The 24,629-nt window shown below is 40.7% G+C and overlaps 1 protein-coding gene across 3 annotated transcripts in view; it reads right to left on the bottom strand.

The window, feature by feature from the left end:
* Nucleotides 1–23,928, bottom strand: part of LGI1 (leucine rich glioma inactivated 1) — a 33,880-nt gene extending 9,952 nt beyond the window's left edge. The window contains exons 1-4 of one of the 3 annotated variants that reach the window (XM_081266949.1): nucleotides 23,461–23,928; nucleotides 22,970–23,041; nucleotides 6,659–6,730; nucleotides 6,486–6,557 (exon numbers count right to left, since the gene is read on the bottom strand). In XM_081266949.1, the coding sequence (XP_081123075.1) occupies nucleotides 6,486–6,557; nucleotides 6,659–6,730; nucleotides 22,970–23,041; nucleotides 23,461–23,675 (431 nt within the window). In that variant the 5' untranslated portion in view covers nucleotides 23,676–23,928. The remainder of the gene's footprint in view (nucleotides 1–6,485; nucleotides 6,558–6,658; nucleotides 6,731–22,969; nucleotides 23,042–23,460) is intronic. The other 2 variants (XM_081266950.1, XM_081266951.1) reach the window with 2 other exon arrangements.
* Nucleotides 23,929–24,629: the final 701 nt, after the last annotated feature.

Here is a 24,629-nt window from a genome sequence, read left to right as displayed (position 1 = left end):
TCTCTTATCCTTCTCTCTTCTCAAGATGTGATGGCACAGCTGGGTGTGGGGGCCCATGCCTGTAATTCTAGCAGCTCAGGAGGCTGAGGTAAGAGGATCACAAGTTCAAAGCCAGCCTCAGAAATGGTGAGATGCTAAGCAATCAGTGAGACCCTGTCTTTAAAAAAAAATACAAAATAGGGCTAGGGAAGTGGCTCAGTGGTTGAGTGCCCCTGAGTTCAATCTCTGGAACTCCCCTCCTAAAAAAAGAAGAAAAAAAAAGATGTGGTACCCATAAGGGAGGTGTAAATATAAGAATTCCTCATTGTTAGGAGTAAGAGAAGAGAAATTAGAAGGATGAAGGAGGAAAGGTCAAGGTGTTTGAGAGGTCATGGTATGACTGAAGGAAAGCCAGGCTGTTGGGCCCAAGACAACCCCTCATGTATCAGACTTGCCCTAGGGCTCCCTGAATCAGCCATAGGAAACATGGGAATGGCGTGGGTCAGGAAGGGGAGATCTGGGTTTGAGCTTTGGGTGTTTCCTTTTCCATAAAGCGAATGATCACTTGGTCAGAATGATCTCTATGTTCTATTCTTGTCCTTAAATCATGCCTTTATAACTTTCGCTGTGAGAGGCTATGGCTTCATGTTTAGTAATCATATGACACCAGGAAATCCTTGAGGAGCCAATACAGATGATGACTGGTTTCTCTGGGAGTAAAGAGTGCACTGGAATATCCAACAGGGACAGGGTAGAGCTGTTTGAAGACAAGGGCAGAAAGAGGTTTGAGGAAATGTTTTATTACTATGAATTCCTTCTAGTAGGATTCTGCCACAAGTACTGGAAGAATGTTTTTTCTTTCCACTATATCCCCAGTGCCTAGCACAGTGCCTGGCACAAAGTAGGCCCTCAGTAGATACTTTTGAACTGAATGGAAAAATAAGGCAGACTGGAGTGGGTGAGAGGAAGGGCACCAATCTCGTTAAAGAGCAGCGGGTGCTTCTCTCTGGCCGCTGTGCCAAGAGACTGCATTAGGGAGAAAGTGCGTAGCCTTGTCAATCAACCTGGCAGATCCCACCCCATCATGTGGACCTGCTCTCACGGACTGCCCTGCTTCTCCTCAGCCTCACTGTGGCGATAATTCACAGCCATATGGAGGCTCTTGAAAGGGTGACTTCAACTCAGAGTCTACCTAAGAAACATCCTTTAAACACCCAGGAAAACTGGGTGTGGTGGCACATGCCTGTAGTGTCAGCAACTGGGAAGACCGAGACAGGAGGATACAAGTTTGAAGCCAGCCTCATCAACTTTGCCAGACCCTGAGCTACTTAGTGAGACCCTGTCTCAAAAAAAATCAATATATAAAAAAGGACTGGGAATATAGATCAGTGCTACCGTATCCCTGCATTCAATCCCCAGTACCAAAAATAAATAAATAAAAGTAAAAATTAAATTAAATAAAACACCCAGGGTATCGCCCAATGGAATATCTAGTTGCCTTGAAACTCTGGAGTAGAGTCAAGCATTTTCCAAGGCAGCCAGCCAGCCACTCCTTTCCAGCAGTTCTGACAAAGCAGAACACCATTCCACTTTGGTGTTTGCTGGTTTACCTGAGAAAACCTCTGATGATGACTATGGAACCTACTGGAAAGTCTTCTCTCTGAGGCAGACCACACTGGCTCAGACAGCACGTTTGTTTCAGTGCCACGGGGCTGTGCTGCTAAGAAAGCAACGCCCACAGCCATCTGGGGCGCTCCCAGCCCCCCTGCAATGCGGATTCTCAGCTTGGGTTTGTGTCTCACTGAACCTGCGGCACTTCAAGTGCAGTTATTTTAATTTCACAGGAAATGTTTAAAGGGGATAAGTACACTGCGGCATTTGAAATCCTGATGTAGGACTAATAGAGGTTAGATGGTGAATTTGAGTTTCTTCCTGTACAATGGTGCTTACCGCACACCAGGCTCTTCTCTAGGCATTTTGTAGATACTAACTCATTTAATCTCAAAACAACCCTAGGAGCCTGATGCTCCTGAGTACCTTGTTATCCCTCACTTTCATTTTAACAGATTATGATCACCTTTCTTTTTACACATGAGCAATCTGAGGCACAGTAAGGCTAAATTACCTGGGCAAGGTCTCCCAGGCTTTGAACCCAGGCAGTCTGGTGACTGAGAATCCCCTGACAGCCACTACCTCTTTACATTTACCTCTTTATTTCAATGTGAAATTCAATTTACCTCTTTATTTCAATGTGAAAGCTAAAATGAAGATATCCTGCCTACCTAATAGGGGACACACAGGCCTCCTGAGTTTGGGGACTGTTACCTATGGTCTTCACAGCCACAGAGGTGAGCAATAGTTGCTACCCCACAACATGGAAAGATTGAGGGCAATTTTCCTTCAAATAATTATGCATTCATGCAAACACTCCTGGCTCCACGGGGCCTTAGCCACAGTGACACTTATGTGGTACCCAAGGGGAAAAAGCTCAGTAAGTATAATGGAAATCAATAATAATGTTTAGAGATTTTGTCATCATTGGCCATAAACTAGTTTTTATTGATTTTTTTCCCTGATAAAAAATGTAATACATAGTCATCAGAAAAACTAATTCAAACATTAAACTATTAAAACATTAAAATTAAATATGCTGCTATGGTTTGTCCCAGAACTCATGAAGGAGTTTAATTCTCAAAATCATAGGCTATTGGTATTAAGAAGATGGAAACTTAATCAGACAATGGTGTTTGGAGGCGGGGCCTTTAGGTGAGGTCATTAGGGTGAAGCCCCCATGATTGATTCCTGATGGCTTTATAGGAAGAGAGACAGATACCAGACACAGACATGCATGCTCCCAGTGTCTTGCCATGTGATGCCATGTGCCACCTCAGGACTCTGCCAGCAAGAAGGCCAACCCTAGAACTAAGCCAATGTCAGTACCACACAGTTGAACCTTCCACAACTGTGAGCTATACAAATCTCTTTTCCTTACAAAGTTAGCCTGCTTCAGGTATTTCACTACAGTAAAGAAAAACTGACTAATACACAAACATGGTATTAGGACAGTGATTCACAATAAAGGAATTGAGAGAGAGTCCTAGGATTTCATACATTTTATAGGGACTTTATAGGAAACTCAAGGGCAGGTCTCTTAGCTTCAGGTTTGATTTATTTTCTGTCATATTCGTTCCTCAAATCATACCGCATGGAAAGATCCAGTGAATTCAATGAGAACTTTCTGGTACTGCTCTACCTGAAGTGGTAGAGATATCTCAAGATATCTTGCTGAAGACCTTGGGAAATTTCTGGCTTTGGTGCTCCTATTGGGAAGTAGCTTGAACTGAACACATTCCCCCATGTTCACATTCACTGGGGGAGGGTAGTGCTACTGTCTCATTAGGTCATCAGGAGACGGCAACAAATTCAAGAATATGAAATAGCTTTGCAAACTCTTTGCAGCAGGTGGAGGTCGGAGGGAAAGGTGTTAAATCCTTGCTGTTTGAATATTTGCCTTTCAGTGGGGAAGACTTGGCCAAAAGTAGAGAAAAGAGTATTTTTGAAGCCTAAAATCTTAAAAAGGAAGCGAAAGGCTCAAGCCAGATTTATTTATAAGCAGTTAAATAGTGGAAAGTGAACTTGCAGGCAGAGGGACATTGGGAATTCAAATGCTACCTACTCATCTCTCCTTAAAAGGAAGAAAGGAAGGAAGAAAATATACCTTGAAGAACAATATAATAATAAGAAGAAGAAAGATTGGAGACAAAGGCATTCATTGAGAAAATATTTGTTTAGTCTAATTTCTCTTGCTAGAATGAGCTCCTCTAGGGTGTGACTGGATCTTGTTTTTCTTTGTGGTTCATACCCCTTTGTAAAGTATAAGTCACATCCTAGAAACTGTTTAGAATGAACCATATGGCACTCCATTCTTCTAGACCCTGACAGTGTAATACTGGAAATGGCATGAGTCAACCTCCTACATGTTAGTTAAAGACCTGAGGGTCATCCTGGTTCAGTCAAGCATTACCCCCTGTCCTGTTACCACACCTCCTTCCCACTTGCAGCACTAGCTTAGAGTGAGACTTCCATTTCACTGTTTGTATTCACATGACCCTTGAGATTCATGCCCCTTTCTTGGGAGGCTGCCCTTGAGCTTAAAAGTTCCTAGATAGTAAATTCACTGCTCTTTTTTTCTTTTTTTGGTACTGGGGGTTGAACCCAGAGGTGTTGGGTTCAATCCTCACTAGCTTAGCTGCTTAGTGGTACTAAATTATATTCCCTTTTTATTTTTTTATTTTGAGACAGGGTCTCACTAAGTCACCCAGGCTGGCCTTGAACTTGTGATCCTCCTGCCTCAGTGCACAGAGTAGCTGGGATTACAGGCATGAGCCACTATGCCCAGCCAATTTCACTTATAGTTTCTATACCATCATAAAAGCGTTTTGATCATCACCCAAATATAAATTTTCACCTCATCTGATGGATACAATAGCTTCCGGTCAAGCAAAATGTGTATCCAATATGGTGTTATACAGATTTTTCTCCGTCTTCCCTCCTCTTCTTTCCTTCTTGGTGAGGGAGGGAGAATATTTTCTCTGATCTGTGCAGGAAATCCAAGTGAAGGTCTAGGTCTTTAGCCTGAAGAGGAGATGCACCTGGGCAAATCATCTCAGCTTGCTAGAGAGGTCACTGGGTTTATTTCTCTCCTGCAGCGCCCCTACCCCCATGTTGACCACGGGCATGGGCTGTGTTGGATAGTATTTATGTGAATCAAGTGGATCTCAATTTGAAGTCATGAATTTCCATTTCTCCTTCCACAAATTTGTTTTTTATTTATTTTTGTCTGAAAATGAAGTTTGGAAAAGTTGAACTCTGATACAATTGCATAATATTCATTTTGTTTCCCAGCCATTTTTGCATCGTATCATTGACATGAACAGCAGTATTACAAAGGCTGTTTTTATTGTAATCACTATATATGGACATGATTTTATAAAATAAATCTGGCTGGGCACAGTGGCGTACGCCTGTAATTCCAGCTCCTCAGGAGACCGAGGCTGGAGGATCACAAGTTTGAGACCTGCCTTGGTAACTGAACAAGACCCTGTCTCAAAACAAAAAAATAATAAGGACCAGGGATGGAGCTCAGAGGCAGAGTGCCCTTGAGTTCAATTCTAGGTACCAATAAACAAACAAACTAACAAAATCTGGCCATCAATACTCTCTTGCTGCAAACCAAACTGCAGGAAAGAATGGCTCCTGGTACCAAGAAGACCACACAGACAAACTAGAAAGTAGAGGCAAAGAGCAGGCATTTTTATCTGCTTTGTACTTGCTACCCCCAGGGCCTAGAACAGAAGTGGAATTGAGGTGCTATGAGGGAACAGGTTAAGGATGACAGGATGACATTTACACATGTATCTCTTGCATCTTTACCTAAAACTGATAAGACACATACTGGAATGACTTGAGAATCAGTCATGGAAAAGATGAATAGCCAGGGCAATTCAACTGTTGAGTTAATGTTCTTATAACTGTACAACTAAACTGTCCACTAGTCATATACTCCCTTCAAGACTCAGTTCATTCATCTCTAAATGGAGATTATTATGCTTATTTGGCAGGATTATCGACAGGGCTCAGTGAAAAATGTTGTAAAGCATATTAACTGACACGATAAATGTTAATGCCTTTTCCTCCTATGCTCTACTAGTTTCCTTAAAAATATGTCTGTGTGTGTGTCTGTATGCGTGTGTGCGTGTATGTGTGAGCACATGTGTAGAAGTGCACAAGTGTAGAAGATTGAAGAAGCTAGAAGAAACAAGTTGTATAATTTGTTGTTCAGTGTTTCACAACCTCCCCACTCTGTCATTTTAGGCCAATAATTCTTGGCTGAGGGGACTGTCCTTTGCACTGTAGATTGTTTAGGTCCAACCCTGCCCTCTATCCATCAGATTTCAATTACATCCCCTACTTGTGACCAGCAAGCATGTCTCTATATGTTGCTAAATGTTCCCTGGGAGAAAAAAATTGCTACCTATTAAGAATGACTGCTGTAGACCTATGGAATAACTATTTCATATGTAAACAAGTTGCTCAGGTACTCTGTAGACATTGCCTATGGCTATATTAGGTTTAAATGAATATAAAGTCAGAGCTTATGCAGAAAAAGAAAAATAGCCAATATCAAATTAAAGTACATAGTCAACCCATAATTATCCATGAAGTGAGTAATGATGTAGATAATAAGAAAGTTATTTTAGTCATGTAATTTCTCTGCATTAGACCACTTTTCTAATTATGGTCGATTTAGGCTAGAAATATTAACAGTAATCAATTTCCTGAACACTTGCTGACAGATGACAGAGAGATGGCAAGTGTGCATAGAGGGAGATCATTTGGGTTCTTAAATTTTCATGGATGCTCATAAAGTGGGTGCTTTAATCACAAGGGATTGACTGCATTGTCCATCAGCAAGCTTAAAAAGTAACAGCAACATTCATACTTACAGGTGAATTAAAGATTTTAGTCCCCGGAAGGTATGTCTTGAAATAGACTTGATGTTGTTGTTTTCTATGAATCTGCAATAGGTTACAAAATTTTTGGTCAGATAGCTACGGGAACTTGAGAGTTCTTGTCCTGCATCATCATGTGAGAGAACATTTTTTTTTTTTTTACTTACAAATACTCTAGATGTGGAAGACCAATAAAAGCATCATCACTGATCACATCAAAGGAGTTCGATGTGAATAGCCTGCCCAGAAAAAGCACACAATGAAAAGAGTTTAACTGACAGATTGTCAATCTTTGCTGCTTTTATCTCTCAGAGAGAAATGAGTGGTGTTTGCACACAGAGAAACATCTAGATGTTTGTCTTCTACAGTTTTATTTATGCGGATAACCTTCACAGCTTTTCTTACTCTTAATTGTCTCCTCATCAAATGCTCATGGAAGGGGTGCTTTGTGTCCCACTCCTCACAACGACGACTGTCACTTGCCCTGGGTAACATATTGAGATACAAGCAGAGCAGGTATGACAACAGATGCAGCCATGTCAACATTTTGCACATTTCCATCACAAAGACACTGAAAATCTTTTGCACTTGCTCTGTAAACCTCTGGAACTTTCTGATGGCTCAAAACAATGGTGGTTTGGTGTTTTAATCATAGGAAACTTAGAAAAATTAATGTCTATGCTCAGCAATGCTGTGATATCTCATGGCAGCCAGGCCACTGACACTGAATTGATGAACAGCCTTATTTGAAAACAGGACAGGGTGAAGGTGGGAAAAGGGAGGCTTAGAAAAGTTAGACCATTTTATGATTAAATAGTTGGAAGAAACAATTTCACTTGAATGAATTTATTTGCAATTTTAAAATCCATGGGGATCTGGTTTGGAAATCACTGATGAAGAAGGACTTCAGTCCACTGACTCCACCCCTGTTGAACTTTTTTGGAAAGTTTGTTTTCAGTTTTCTGAAGAAAGGGCTTTTAAGAGGTATGTTTAGGCCAAATAATAGGATTGTGCATTGCACAATATAACAATAATACAATGTACAATCATTACGCTGTTAGTAAACCCTGGTGATATTTACTTTGGGATATTTAGGGATTAAAAATAAGTGTCACTAATTCATTAAGTGACTTCAACTCTGAGTTTGTTAACCAAAGGGGTTCGAATTAAGAAAGCTCACTTTCTGAACATTCATGAGTAATTTATCTAGGCATTAAATTATCTAAGCATCTAGCATTGCTTCAAAATAATCAGAGGAAAAGGACAGCAGGAAGTTAGAAATGAACTGGGCACATGTTTATTATTTTTGAAGCTGAAAGGTGATCCATGGCATTTACTGCTCCCTCTGCTTCTATATGAACTTGAAATTTTCCATAAAGATGGGAAACAAAATGAAATGCTCACTTGCATTTCTTCCTAAACTGTCAATCCTGGGGTGGTGTTGGATTCTCTTCTAATCCCTTCTTCTGATGTCACAACTTTTATGCTCAAATAATTTGCTAGGTTCTGAAAAGTAAATATGAATCAGTTGGATGTATATTGCAGCCTATAGTTATCAAACAAATCTGAAGGTTTAGTACCCATCACTACTTTGGTAATTGTCTCTTCGCAATTTATGGTTCTGAAAAACAACATGACTGATGTTCAGCCTTGCTCCAAGGTGAGCTAACATCCCAAGGCTTTCACAGCCTCCAGGTCTTTGTTGTGTCCCGTATAAGCAGCACCAGAGATGTGGACAATGGAACAAAGCAGAATGAGGTCTAGGGAAGTGCCTTCCACACTCAGGGGTTTGCAAAGGGCCGGCAGTGTGGTTGACCAAAGATTTCATCATCGCCTGCCCCAAGTTGCCAGAATAAATAGCTTTCATCGCTCCTTTCCCCTTATGTTAAATTGGGTGAAAGACAGTGGGAAAGGATGTTAGTGGGCATAACTTGCCCACACATGTCAATGAAATAAAAGAGAGGATTTCCACTAGAATTTTTGTCTGCTTGTTCACTGCTTGTCCCTGGCACCTGTGATAGTGCCTGCCCATGGCAGATACTGAACAAATATTTGTGGAACAAAGAGGATTTCACTTTACATTAAATTCCGATCATTACTAGATTACTAGATTGAATGTTCTTTAGAGCGGGGATTTACCCTTATTTGTTTTTGTGTCCCTAGCTCGGAGCACAGTTCCTGGTTGAAAAAATGTTTGTTGATCTAGATTTCAAACTAAAACCTCTGGCTTACACTACAACTTTATGCTAAAAAAAAAAAAAAAAAAAAAAAAAAAAAAAGGAAAGAAGCCAGAAGACAACGAAGTTCATTGTTCATGATTGCAATTACATATAAAACAAAAACTAAAAAATTAAATTATGCTGGTAGAAGTCAAGACAGTGATTAAACTTGGAGGCCAGTTGTAACTGGAAGATCATCATTGGTGTCTTTGGGATAATGATAATGTTTCTTGATCTGGGTACTGGTTACAAATCATTGAGAAGTACACTTGTGATATATATATGCTTTTCTTTATGCAGATTATACTTTAATTTAAAAAATTCCTTGTAAAAGCTAAAAACAATCCCTCTGCTAAGATGAGAATCATAGTTCTTTAATTCTAAATTCAATGGTAGTTTCTATGGATAAGGATGTGTAAAATTATATAGGCATTCCAAATATAATTGAGTAAGCTATCCATTTTATTATCCTACACATACTTGAAAAGACTCATAATATCATGTTCTATAAAGAGGATAAAATGCTAATCCTTAATTTTTTAATGGATTCCAGGAAATATGTTTGATTATGATTTGTAATTGAAACAGATATGTTCAAGCATTGTAGTTCCTATTGAGTCCCACCTAGTCCCTATCCCAGTCCCACCCCACATTCACACACAGCAGACCTGGGGCAGACCCGGGTGGCTGTATTCTTTATGATACAACCCCCATCCCTTCCAATGGATCAATAGGGCAAGAGAGCTCAGCTCTTCCACCTGAGTAGCCAATCCCTAGGTCAGGCGGTATCTCATGGTCCGCAGTGAGTTGGGCTAAGATGGTACCTTTCTTGGAGATGTGGAATGGCAAGCTAAAAATGGAGCCAACCTGCAGAGAAGCTGGAGGAGAAAGGATGCCTTAGGGCTCAGTTGGATCCACAGCAGGGAAGAGGTGCCATCCAGGAACACTTCAAAGTGATCAGATGTGGAGGAGACCTCACAAAGGGAAATGTGTTGGTGGCAGGGAGATGCCTACAACTGGATCAGATCCTAAGCCAGAGTTTCTTGTTCTCTGTTGCACTTGAAATCACCTGGGGAGCTTTAAAAATACTGGACACCTGATTCCCAGTTGCAAGGACTCTGGTTAAATTCTGCACCTGGAGTGTGGCCCAGGCTATTTAAAAGCTCCCCAGGTGACATATACAGCCAGGGTGCATATGGTAAGCTTTCCAGGTCACTTAAATACCTCCCCCGCTTTGCCTGTGGTGGCAGAGGAGGTAGGCTCCTTGCAGCAGTCTGACTGCAGCCGTTGCTGTGGGACATGGAGATGCTGCGGGTTTTCTTATTCCCTAACCACACAGAGCAAGAGTCTGCAATAACGCAGGTCTGATGGGTTAACTATGTTCACAACAGCAGAGTCACAGAGGGGCTTGTAGGGACCAATGCATAGTCTGAATGACCTTGTTCCCTAAGCAGAGACCAGAGATCTGGACCCAATAGATTTGTCAAGAGACCTCCCACGTTTATGCAGAGATCAAGTAGAATTTGTCCTCTGCCTTGGTCCCATGGGAACATGTCAAGTCTCTGCCACTTCCTCTTCTGGGAAGAAGCCAGGCATTTCCCCCTAGGGTGGAAGTAGACAGGGATGTGCTGTGACCTATCTGAATCTTCTGGCAAGGGCTACATACTTTTAAATTCAGTAAAGAAAAGGGGCCGTGGGAGAAGTGGGGAGGATTTTTGTGTTCTACAACCATGTATGTTTCCTCATCAGAAGGGAAATTTAGAAAGATTGTATATATCAACTATCGATGCCAGGCAGGCACTAGCTCATCTTTAAATGATGGTTAGTGCCATCCTATAGCCTACATTTCATAGCCTCCTCCCTGGATGATCTCACTTGGACTTTGGAACAACTCTGAAAGTGGCAGAGCCAGTATTGATATCTATTTGACAGGAGGCCACTACTAAGGGCTTTGCTCAAGGTCAAGTGGCCCCAGGCCCCTAGTTCAGTACCCTCTTCCCATAATGGGTGGCCTCTCAGCATAGGGCCCAGGTCACATAATGACGTAATGCCTCCATGTGGTGAACAGCCACAACACTGTTCAGCTCATATAAATTCAAGACATATAATTAAATAATTATTCCTTTTTGAAAGAAATTAATCAACATGAGTAGTCCCAAAGTCACATGGAAGTCCCAAGTCACATCATATCAATCTGTATTTTGTAAGTAAAACATTTAAAAACCTTGAATGCTGGTCGTGGAAGTTCTGGAAAATACAGAAAGGCTTAAATAGTAAAATAAAGAGTATCATTATCATACTACCCACAGGCACTTATACGCATATACATAAGACAGATAAAGTACATACGTGGGGATATTTATAGAGGTTTTTTTTGTGTGTGTGTGTGTGATACTGGGGATGGAACTCAGGGCCTCATGCCTGTTAAGCAAGTGCTCTTTCACTAAGCTATGTCCCCTGTCCAAGTTGAGATAATTTTTAAAATATTATTTTGTGTCCTTTACATTTGCTTATTTTATCATTGAATAATGTCTCAATAATGGAGTTTTAACAGATATAGCTTTAGTAATTTTGGATTTTAATACATCATGATTTAACTTTCTTATTGCTGATTCCAGCCTTCACTATCATGAACACTACCATAACCATCCTCATATAAAAATACTTTTCCTATCTCTATTTCCTTAGGATAAACCCAAGATAGATTCTAAAAGTAGCACAATTGGATTAGAGATGTTTTTAAGTCTTCAGTTCTTTATTGCTAACTTTATCAAATTACATGCCCAGGGGCTATGGCTGTGGCTCAGTGGCAGACCGGTTGCCTAGCATGCCTGAGGCACTGTGTTCATCCTCAGCACCACATAACAATAAACAAATAAAATAAAGGCATTCTGTCCATCTACAGCTACAAAAAAAATTTTTTTTAATTACATGCCTAACTCTCGAGTATGGAAATGCCTATCTGATCACATTCTCACCAACATTTAGTATTATCATTTTTTTTTCCAGTTCTGGGGATGGAAGGAACCCAGGATCTCATACATGCTAGGCAAGTACTCTAGTACTAAGCTATTTCACAGTCCTAGAATAATATTTTTAAAATTTCCTATTGATGATAGGAATTCTTAAAAAAAAACTTTCTTAATTTTATCATTCATATTACATTGTGAACAGAGGATGCAACTTGTAAAATGTCTGTTAACCCCAACTCCAGTTACTCCTTCCAGCTGTCTATATCCCATGTCCTGTGGGGGTGGCTCTCCTCTCTTCATCAATAACAACATCTCAGCAACAAGCCTATAAGGGTATTAGGGGTTCCTGGTTAGATGAAAACCAGGACCAGAAGAATCTATTTTAAAAGGAAGAGAAAAGCAGGCAGCATGGTTTGCGTGGAGTTCAGAGGAAGTCTGGGGTCAGCAGCAGAGATGTGAATGAGGGAGCAGAGGGTCTAAGGAGGATCTGGCTATAGGGCTCAAGGCCAAGGCTTTCCCAGGGGCAGCTGAGAGGCCAAAGACGGGGTCCACAAGAGCACAGGCAATGGGCAGGCCCACGTGTCAGTGCCAAGCCTAATATAGGCCCGTTAAGTGGTTTCTTGGCCTGGCTTCTCACCTCTTGTGGTCTCGAGCTTGCCACTTCTCCTCCTTGTATTGTAAAATGAAGGGGAGAAACTAGATGATTTCTGAATTCCCTTTCATTCCAAAGACATGTGAGTCTGGGCTTAGAGCATTGCCGGCTTCATTCATGGAAGAGCGGGCATGGCGTTTCCCGACGGGTCAAAGAGTCTGCTCTGCAGATGGCTGAGTGGTGAGGAGAGTGTGATCCCTGCTGAGAAAAATCTCCCATTGTCTCAAACCAGGCTGCTCATCCAGTCCTGTGCCAGGTTCTCTGGCTCTAATACAACTCCTTCGGACCCTCTCCATTCACCTGTAACATCTTGACTAGCATCAGAATGGTCATTGGCCCATGAAAAGCCTGCGCCCCATCTTCCACTGGAGCAGGTTCTCCTGGCTATGGAGGGGAGATGATTCAGGGAACTCTCCCTTAATCCCTCAACCCCCACTCCATGAAAACTACTCTGGATGAAGACGAGAACAGTAAATAGTCAACATCTTGTCATTTGCAGACTGCATTGATTGGATGTGGAATAGAGAACTGACCATCAAAGCTTGTAGCTGTCACTTATTTTATGTGAACACATTAAGCAGGTGAATCTATTCTAATGGGGATTAAAATGGAAATTATAATTACAAAAAGACTTCCTGGAGGATTCTACGAAGTCTGCATGATAATGTATATGAGTATGTCTCCAGTGCTTCTGTGAAGACAAGCAAAGAGCACAGATATAAAATGTCAGCCCTGAGACATTTAGACGTTAGAGCTAGCAAAAGATCTTAGTCGTATCACTAAGGAAACTGAGGCCCAGTGATGTCATCATTTGATCAAGAAGACTTTGATGTGCATTATCCAGGGTATTTGGCTGCTGTGGGCAGTGTGTATAAACATGAATGTGCACAAACACTAGTGTGCACACACCCAGATCCATGGGTCTGGGTATATGTATGTGTATATATAAGTGAAAGAGCACAAAATGCACAGGTTATAGCTGTGGGAGGATATGGGGCACACCTGGAGGAGCTGGCTCACTTGTTTAGCACTGGCCTTGCTTAAATGATTCAGACCCTCTGGTTGTTACTAATATTCTCCTTTATTCAGAAGAATAGGCCTGGTTGAAAGACAATTAATAACAGGCTGATGATTCACTTTAGTTAAATGCACATATTCTGAGTGCATGTGGCATGTGAGTAATTTACATTTGAATATTTTTAAATATGCTCCTAAGACAGGAAAGCATTGAAATGGGAAGCATCATACAAGGACATTATTTGACAGTTATTTTTGACTCTTATCCTTGACAAACATTTTCAGTATAATTTGGCTGATCCTTAAGCAGTCTGCCACCACTTCAATCTGGATTGATTGGAATTAACCTTAATTTGGCTCTGCATAAATGTAAGAGGTAGATACTTCAGAGAGATGTAGTTTAAATTCTCTTTTTACAGAAGAGTAAACAGAAGGCCAGCAGAGGTTAGGTTGACTTGACCAAGGTCACTTCTTTTGTCAGTGGTGGGCCGTGATTAGAATTTACAGGATTATCTATGGTATGGACTCACCTCTTGATTTTATAGAACATTACTTATTCTCAAGACAGTCAAAACTCTTTCTTTCTAGGAGTTGGTACAACTTGCCAACACTCACATTCCCCCTGTCTTTACAAAAATCACCCTCTATCTCTGGTCCTGAGACATCAAGTACAAGGGACTTATATTTTATCTAAAGCCTGTTCTGTGCCAGGCCTTGTCTTTAGCAGTTTGACATCTCATTTTATTCCTCAAAGGAACACTATAATGTAGGCTTTATAATCTTTACTTAAAACATAAAGAAAACCAAGGGGAGACACGTAATTTCAAGTTTGTAAGTGGCAGAGCTGGATCCTAGGTTCAGACAAGGTTTTCTCACCAGGACTAGTTAGTAGCCATGAGTGAAGCCACGTTCCTCATTGTAGTCCCCTCAGCTCTGACCACTGCCTGTTGCAAATCCAGAAAAGCCTTGCCCAATATTTCCCAGAACATATGCCCTGGAATACAAGATCTTCAAGGGGTGAGAGATTCACATGCAGAAAAAAATGGTGGATACATTTAGGAAGAGTATGTTAAAGAAGTGAATCGGGATTCTTAGGTATGCAAGTCTTCTGTGTCTTTGAGTAAACTGAGATTTTTCACGAGGGAATTAAATATGCAGGTTCCCAATCTTATTGATAATGGGACCCTTTAACCATTGAGCTGTACACTAACAAACATTCCATGGATCATACCCAGGGAAACACTTCCAAAGGAAGCTTCCTTCAGATAAAGAGCCTACATTTAAGCCTGGAGGATTCTTCCTTTGGAATGAGCTATAAATGATCATAAACTTCCTCCAAAAGATGGTGTATCTACTAAGAGTTCCTTGTGGAAGAGGTGTGTGCCAAGGAACTTAAAAAGGTGGTGGTGAGGCCCAACTCCCAGGTACCACATCAATGAATTCCACATTAACAAAATGCTTCAAGTTGCTCCTTATACGGAGACAGGTGGTTTAATGTCTGCATCAGGATGGGATTCTTTCTACCTGCCTGTGCTTGGCTATCTAGCCTCTCTAGGTCAACATGAATATAAATAATTAAGCTAATAAATAAAAATGAATATCACATTATCTATTTCCAGAGTATCTTCCATAGAACCAATAATCTATGGGAGTTAAGAAAAGTGGAATAATTTTACATAATTACAGAGATTGTTCTATGCCAAAGCACATTGTAAATAGCCGTGCAGGGATGGAAAGTGCAGCTTCCCTAATTAATTTGAGCACAGAACTCTATGCTTTCAGGACAACTGTTCTCCTGGACAAGTTTAGAGAACATTGATCTAAGGTGTAACTTTAAAGTAAACAAGCTCTTTTTCTTTTGCTCTTTCCTTTTCTGTCTGTCTGTCTCTCTCTTTTTAAGCAAGGAGACCAGAGCTTACACATACAAATGAGAGCTGAAACCTAGGGAAACTAGATGTTCTAGCCAGAAACGCTGCCACTCTTTCAAAGGGCTTTTGAAACTTCTTTTCAGTCTTTGTCTCCAGGAATCAGGACACATTCCCCTGAATACCCTTGTTAATGGCAGAGGTTGACCCTTTGAGAGGGAATTTGATTTGGAGAACAAAACTATGCAAAGTCAAGCCCTCTGATTTGCATTCAGGAGGAAATAAACAGAAGTGGTTAGAAATGAGGACCATGGTTTCAACTCCATCTCTGCTACTTATTAGAGATGTGACATTGAGGAGGTAACGTAATCCTTTTGGGACTCAGTGCTTTATTTGTAAAATGGAATAATCATACACATCTCAAAAGATTATCATGATAATGAAATTTTTAAAATGAGATGCATAAAATATCTAGCAGTAGGCAATACAAAAGTGACCAATACCTGTGACCAAACCTTGCCTGGTCTGATTGTGAGGCTTATAAACTAGGAGCAGAGACGATACTCAAATAAGGGCCCAGAAATCTTAGCCATGGAAGCACAGCTGGGAAGACTCTATGGTTCTTCACAAGGAATTCTCTATATAAGTCAAGGATTGCTTGTATGTATACATTTTAGGTTGTAGTGTTTAGATATTTGTTGCTTTTTAATTGTATTTATTCTGGCAAACACCTGTCATCTTGCTACATAAATGGGCCAAACCATCCCTTTCCAATCCTAGCCCCAAGAGACAGATACTGAAAAATTGTTTTATCATCAGCAATTATAGAGTTCCTTTGGACTGTATAAAATTGTGAACTTCATTATTATTTTAACAATAACTTATTTTCTTTCTTTGAAGTACTAAGGATTGAGCCCATAGGTCCTCTACCACTGAGCCACAACCCTAGTCCTTTATATTTTATTTTGCAACAAGATCTAAGTTGCTGAGACTAACCTCAAACCTGCAATCCTCCTGCCTCAGCCTCCTGAGTTGTTGGGATTACAGGTGTGCACCATCAGGCCCAGCTAACAATAACTTTTTTTTTCTGGGTACCAGGGATTTAACCCAGGGGCACTTAACCACTGAGCCACATCCTCATCCTTTTTGTGTGTGTGTGTGTATTTTATTTAGAGACAGGGTCTCACTAAGTTGCTAAAGCAGACTTCGAACTTGTGATCCTTCTCTCTTAGCCTCCCCAGTTGTTGGGATTATAGGCATGCACCACTGCACCCAGCCAGCTAACAATAACTTTATAACAGTCAATTCTGTGTTAGAGGCTCTTTCAATTACCAATCTAATTTAATAGGTTGCTAGAATTGATAAAATATTTTTGTCCATTTCTTTAACAAGGCCATTTTCTACATTATATTAAAGCAACCCTGTTTGTAGAATAAAGTATAATGCAGTAGAATTTTAAGATAGGAAGAGATCTTTAGATATAATTGAATGTGAATCTTTCCAAATGCCAACTGATGTTGTGTTTGGTCTTCATCCTGTCTGAAAAATCTGCTTCCAAATTTCTCCCTTCCCTTGAAAAGTAGGAAGATAATGGTCCTGTACCTAGGCACTACATTCTCATCCTCAATAATCAGCTGGACCTAGGACATCATTTTGAGCTATGATGTATCTTCTTTGGTTTATCTCAATCACTCCTTATTGTCTCCTATCCAACTGCCTCCTTCTTTATCTAGCATTTGAGTTTGAGAACCATAATTTATTCTATCTATGGTATTTTATGGATATAAAACCCGAGGCCCTGGGTTATTTTGTGACCTACCCGATGTGCACAGCCCATTCGTTGTCAAACTGGATTTTAGATCCATGTCTCCTAACTTCTAGTTCATGCCTCTTTCCATCCTACCAGAGGACCACTCATCTGAAGACTATTATTAATTATTTTAAACAAAATCTGACACGTTTTACAAAATGTGGTGCCAGTTATTTTTTTCATGAGGAAGAAAGGAAAAGGTTACACTAAAAAAGGCGGGCAGGGCGGGGGGAAGAGCTCAGGTTTCCTGTGAGAAGTATTAGAAGGAAAGATTTTTTTAGCAGGTTCTGCTAGAGAACAGTGTGTAGAACCAAAAAACTTTAAAGCTGGGATTATAGGCAAACCCCGATTGTATAGGCCGACACTAATCTGATGTTATGGAGCTCAAATTAAAGTGTTTTTCAGCTACTATAATAAACATTAATGTTTATTGAGTTACAGGAACTGTGTCTTCTTTTGATCCTGACTATAATTCTGTGTAATGGTACAATGATTATTCCCCATTTTGTACAGATATTAAAACTTAACTAAACTTGCCCCAAGACACACAACTAGTAAGCAGCAGAGCGGGGACTGGATCCCATAGCTATCTGACCACAAAGCCCACATGTTCTTCGCCACTTGCCACATTGCTAACCCCCCTGGGGCAGCCATACTGGTGTCAAAAAGCCCCTGCAGTTGCTCCATAGCCCATATTAGCCACAGCATAAAAACTGCTAAGCACCACTATTATCGCCAATCAACTGAATATCATTTTGAACACAGGGCATCAAATAAAGGCAAAATATAATGTACCGTTTTAGGAATCACCACCAGCTTGGAGCTGCAGGACCAGGGTGGGGAGTGACATTGTGTCACTTCCTCACAAAGCCCAACACTGTACCTGCTGCACAGTAGAACTCTAAAGTGTGTTTGCTAAAGTGGGAAGCTCTGCCTTCATTTTGCTACTGCTTGCAACTACACAGTAAATAAATACTTGTTTTAACTGAGTTGATGCAAATAAGTCAACAAGGAAATTATCTTTGTGTTAATAAATTTGTTTCATTTTGAGGCTTAACTAACATTTCCCTTTGGATGTCCCATTGGGCAAGATAAAAGGGAACATTCACCCCTTTTAGGAGAGAGGCTAGTTAGCCTCCAGGGCCAAACTTAGAACAGAGGAGGCTAAAGGTGAAGTTGGGGTAGGTAAAAAAAGATTCGAGCAGTGGATCTCAGGAAAGACTGAGATGCTTTGCTTTTGAAGTTCTGGAACTCTCTGCTGAGGAAGTTTGAAGCCAGAAAATAACTGCTCACAGTTCACTTTAGGACCTCCACCCTGTCAGTCCATGTGAAATCAGGTAGGAATATATAGGAAACCATGTCCGGGCTTATAATGTCTAGTTGTATCACTAGGCCACAACCTACTGAGGATCCTCCATGACAGACACAGGACAGAAGATGAACGGAATGGCATGAATGGCAGAGAGTATAGAGACCTCAGTGAAGTCTTCAGAATATGAAAAAAACAGGTCACAGAGTGAGATATTCGGTCTGATAAGAATGGATGGAGGTTGTGTATATGGCAGGTGGGGTTTAGTGTAGATGTTGGGAGTGATTAACTCTGGACAGATAGGATGGAGCTGAATGCTATTAACACCAACTCCTGTATTCAGACTCTCCCTGTTCCCAGGAAACCATTAAAGACTTCCAAGCACAAGAGCCATGAATGAATTAGAAGGTAACGCTAATGGAGATGGCTGGGGTGATGTGGACACTGTGTATGTTGTACAGCGCCCGGGAAAAGAGGAGCAGGAGGGGACTTGTTCAGTTGGAAGTGGATCATGAGGGAGAAGGGACTGGTTAGTTTTTTTTGCCTGAATAACAGGGAGGATGAAACATTCTATCAGAGAAAACATTCCTTGTACAGAACTAGTTCACACAGTTACATGAATTAGTTAATTAAAAAGTTAAAAATCAGCCAGGAGTGGTGGCATATGCCTGTATCCCAGAGACACAGGAGGCTGAGGCAGAAGGATAGAAAGTTCAAGGTCAGCCTGGGTGATTTAGTAAGACCCTGTTTCAAAGACATAAAATAAAATTAAAAAGGGACTGGGGATGTGGTTCAGTGATAGAGCACCCTTGGGTTCAATCTCAATACTTAAAAAAAAAAAAAGTTGATCAATCTATCGATCACTGGGCAAAATGTAGACAAAACAGTCTTCATGACTGAAATTTTCTTTTGCAATCCACCGATATGAGGACCTCAGCTGGGCACAAACCCAAATGTGCTCATCTATATATAAACCAGCTAATAATTCCTCTAATACCCTCGTAGGTGTTAAGCCTGGCTTGAGTGGTCATTGAAGATTACCAAATTTTTCTTATACTTGCAATGCAAGAGAAATAGAAAAAGATAGTAGTTGCTATAAAGGTAAGAGAGGTCATGGATATTTCTCTCTAATCAAGGAATATTTTGAAGGATCCAATGATTAAAGCCTAATAAAGATGGACTTATTATTTCTCTTGTTCATGATGTTTGCTTTTCTATTTGTTATTAGTTTTTAATTTCTTATGTATTCAGAGTGGATTAATTTTCTAAAACAATACTATTTTCCCCTTAGAAAGATCAATTCTGTTTCAAACAAGACCAGAATTTCTTTCTGACCATATCCATATTGAATTCCTACAGATTTTTTTTTTAAATGTGATACTAAAACTAATCCTAGAATTCACTTCATGCAAATAGAACCCTCTTAGGGGCTTCTGGGGCCTACTTCATTAAAATATGTTATAAACAAATGGCAACATGGCCACATTTTAGCCTCATAAATTTGAATCTTACTTCTGATGTGAGCCTGCTTCACTGGGGATTTCAATCTGTAGTTGAGAAGGAACAGGGCTGTAATGTGTGAAAACACATTTCTCTAAATTGCATTCAATGAAAGTACCACTCTTTCTCTAAGAGCAAACTAGAATGCATAATCATTCTCATTGGTGAGGTTTCAAAACTGGCCATATGAAAAATATGAATAAAATTGCATTTGCTTCAGAAACGTTTTTTTTAAATTGTTTTTTAAACCATAAATGAGATTTTGAAAAGGGAGTTTTGTACAATTAATCTGATGAGTTTTTATTGGATCATTTTATTCTTTCTCTTCTTCTTTCAGAGTGTGGGTTTTTTTTTTCCTTGTTCTCCAACACAAACTGCCAGTCATGGCCTACCAGGATTTTTTCCCAAACACTGAGTGGAACTTGAGGTATCGTATCTGTTTTCCTTAATATCCAAGGTTGACATTTCAAAAAAAGTACTTCTCATCATGTCTTCTACAGAAGGTCTGAAAAAGCACTTTAGGGTCATAATAAAATGATCAGATTATTAAGGTGGGTGATAGAAATGGGGCATATCTTTTTCCTTTCCGAAAGAGTAAGAAATCAACATCCTTTGAACATTCATGAAGCAGAATTGACTCTGAAGTTTATCTCTTTACAGGATATGATGGGACCCTTTGGTGATCCATGGTCACAAGAACCATTAGAACTCATTAGGCCTGATCTGGTGGCCCCTGGTCTCCATGTTCCAATGGCAGGTTGACAGCCCATGTGGGATTTTCAGGGCACTGGATAGTGCTATCCCACAGAAGGACACTTTCTATGATCTATGTATCGCCACAATTGTTATGAGCATGGTACAGCTCACGTTTATTTCCTACTCAGTGAAAATCGGTTTTTCAACCTTCTCTTAAGGGCAGGACAAAGCAGAGAACATTGGGCAGGAAGGATGGAGAACACATAGATCTCACTGGCCACTACCAGAAACAAACTTTGACCCCTGAGAGTTCTGCCCAAGATCAGCATGGCACGAGCCTACCGTGGTGACGTTAGCCAATGTGAGTTAACGGAGGACGTACAGGGCAAGATTACTCGCCCTTTTGTTATTTCTGAAACCTGAACTGCTTTTAGAAATAAGGGCTGGAATGTTCCATAGGAACTCAGAGCATGGGACAGAGGGGCATGGCACACACTCGGTGTGGGCTATTTAAAACCAGTGACTTGGCTTCCCTCTGTGATTCTAAATGCGTTTAAGCACATTACCCTGCAGCAGCCGGTAACTATTTCTATAACACTGTCCAGCATCTGTGCTTGTGTTGACTGGACTCTCCCGACAAAAACAAAGTGGAGAGGTGGTAGCTGATTAGGCTGATCAACCCAGGCTTTCTGTGTCACCACTAATGTCCCCCCTGTATGTCAGAGTGAGAGAAACTGTGTGACTGAGACTTCTCAATAAAGCGAGGGAGATGCCTTAGTACTTCAAAAAGAGGCTTTTTAAATGAGCCAAGTATTTACTCAACCACTGAGCAACATAAGCACAATTTATCACTTTCTCAGGCACAGTGAATTCTTATCTTAGGAAAGGATCTCAGCATTAGAGATTTTGTCCCTCTCTGTACTAAAAAGAGTCTTATCTTTTTGGATTGGTTTGATATGTTAACATTTCCCCTAAGCACACAGTTGGCCATCAATCAAACAGATAAACCCTTAAGGAATGATCTACTCAATTGTTAATCACTCAAAGACATTAGCCAGGGGAAGGACATTAGCCAACCTTGTTACATAATGTAAGAACACCTGATCAAGTTTGTAAATTCGATGAAATGATCAAACCAGTTTGAGGATTTCAGACAAAATAATAGGTCGAGTGACTTTTAGCTCTTTAGTTTTATGTAAAATTCTGAAACTCTACCATTTTTAAAACTTGTAAACATTTGCCATACCCTATGCCAAGAGTTCTATCTACTTGAATCTTATTCATCTCTGTTAACACCCCTTCAAAGTATGTTTTATTATCTCCATTTTACAGATAGAGAGACTAAGGCTCAGTGAGATTCAGTGATTTTTCAAAAGACTACATGTCTAGGTTCTTGTGAGTAGTGGGGTGAGATTTAAATATAGGGCTTTCCAATTCAATTCCATGCTGTTTTCCCGTGTGTACCTAATCTCAAACAGCCAAAGTAGCCAAGTAAGGCAAGAAAACAAACAGCATGCCCCCACATACAAAAGCAAAAAACTTGGGTCCCAAATCATGCAGTTAATAGACCACAAACTCAGTGGATCGGCAATTGACTAATTCTCCCTTGTAACCACCTCGCTACCAACTCAAGTCTGTTGCCTGATACCTGAGCACCAGGAGACCTCTTGACCCCCTCATGATACTGCTCTAAGAACTAGAACTCCAATTGCCAAATATTACACATCAGAACAAATTATACATGTTACGTTATGCCTGTGAAGAGATCTGATTTCTTAGTCAAATATTATTTTTGGGGATATTTTCAGGCATAGGCTGAATATGTGGCTCCCTTGTGACCAACTCAAAACATATAGCATAGAATAATCTTTTGCACAATCCTATGTTAATATTTTCTTTCCCGCCTTTTAGGGACACTAGTTATAAATTAGATGAGATTAGAAAGCAGTCCCTCAAGAATGGATGTTTTAAGGAATTACCTAGAAAGAACCAAGTTTTTTCCCCCACATGGTAAATCATACAGAGTAGCAGCCTGCCCCAGATCCCCGGGAGACAACATCTTGAGCGCATATGGTATGCTGGGCTCTGTACTGACAAATGCAAGAACTCTAGGGCAAAATAACCAAAGTTCCCAAGTTAAAAATGAAAGTAAAATAGTGGAATGGAATTGGGATCCTTGTTGCAACATTCTAGCAACTTCATAAATAGACATTAAAGCACACAGTATTACAGGTTAGCAAATTTACCATTGCAAGAATCAACCTGCACTATTGGTGTGAAGTTGCAAACAAACCCATCTACCCCTCACTTTACTGATATTCTTTTTCTTTTCAGAAATATCATCACATGCAACAAAATTAATATCGAACTCATTTTACTAGAAGGCTTATCCAAATAAATGCCATATTAAAAATAGTCATGATATAAATATTTCTCACAAGAGCTGCAGCGATGGTGTGAATAAAAAACTCCCTTCTGAGATTTCAGTAAAACCAGATCTCACAAAGGATCTGAAAGAAAACACAAAAAACAAACAGACACACAAAGACACACACACACACACACACACATACACACACAGAACAAACCTTATGTTAATCCAGTTTAACATAACAGGCACTATTTTAACACTATTTTATGAAGTATGATTGTGTTCCTTCCTAGCTGAAGTAAGAGAGATGAATCTGCTACAGGTTTCTCATATTAATGTTCAGGGCTGGGAGGGGGGGTACAGATCTAAGCATGTCCAGTAGCAGCTAATAAAAATCAAAAATTTGAAATGCAGCAAAATGTTAGCACTGTCAAATGGCCAAGCATGCAAGAGGAACCTCTCTTTCCATGCCCTCCTACCAATACATACAAAACCCCAAATATACTGGCTGGAATTTTAAAATCGTAAATTAGATATCAAAATGCTTACGGGCCTTACAATGAGATAACATCAGGAGGAACGGTGCGTGGAATGGATCTGGCATTCTCACATAAAGCGTTATCTTTGGTACAAGTGCACACAGCAGGGCATTTTGGCTTCGCTGGTTTCTTCCCCTCAGTCAGCAAAAGCGCAGATAAGAGACATAGGCAATAAGCAATTCTTTTCAGGGGGATGCAGGCATTTCCCATCCTTTTGCTTCTTTCTGATTCCATGCAGTCGAAAAAATATCCCCACACATGAACAGGGCTTCTGGAATTCAGCTGGTGATTGTCTTGCTCTAAGAACAGGTCACATAGGAGTCCACCCTTTTCCTCTGCCTCTGTATCTCTGCTTTTCAAAACAGGGACCTGCGGCTGATTCGTGAGCTGCTCCTGGCTCCAGCAGTGCACTGCTGGGGGAAGAGACCTGAGAGGTGCTGTGAGATGGGAGCGATCCAACTGCTGGAGGAAGAGAGCCGACTTGCATCACCAGCAAACACTGAGCACAGACCAGCCTTCGAAGGCAAAGCGAAGTGATGTAACAGAAAATAAACAGCTTTCTGCTTTCACCGGGAGGCCCTTTAATTGTTACCAAAAATAGGACGGCATTATGTCTTATTAGTGGGTGGGTGGGCGGGTGGGTGGGAGCAGTCATCTTGCATAGGATGTCGGCAATCTCGGGAACCTCTGGGAATTGGCTTTTCATGTAGCAAACAACCTAGTAAGAAAAACTAGCTTCAGAGCCAGCCCTGGCTGGAAAAAATGAAGTTAAATGAAACTCTCCGCTGCATTCGGCTAAAACCTTGATATTTCTTACTGAGTCCACCTGGTTGGTGGCACTGTTGAAAGACAAATTTGAACACATGGAGAATGTGACTTTCATGGGGATGAAGGTGGGTAAATACTTTTCTGACACGGATCAACTGTCATGAATTATTGATTTTCATAATCCCTCCCCACCCCCCAGGCGTAATCCATTCCCTCTTTCCACCATGAGGGAGGGAAATAGAAGCATAGCCTGCCTCCGCGCATAATCCACCCTCCTCACTTCTCGCACCCTCCCTTCTCTGGCAGGAGCATCAGAGGCCTGGAAGGAACTCCCTGCCAGCAGGAGGCAGCCAACTTTGGCTTTCTGGGGCTTGAAAAAGGCCTGGCTCAGCCCAGGAGGCTGTGATATTGTGGGGGAAA

The sequence above is a fragment of the Spermophilus citellus genome, assembly GCF_964194105.1.
Source record: "Spermophilus citellus genome assembly, chromosome: 15".
In the NCBI taxonomy this organism is placed as follows: Eukaryota; Metazoa; Chordata; class Mammalia; order Rodentia; family Sciuridae; genus Spermophilus; species Spermophilus citellus.
The sequence above is the reverse complement of the archived record's forward strand: the minus strand, read 5'-3'. Positions and strand labels throughout refer to the sequence as shown.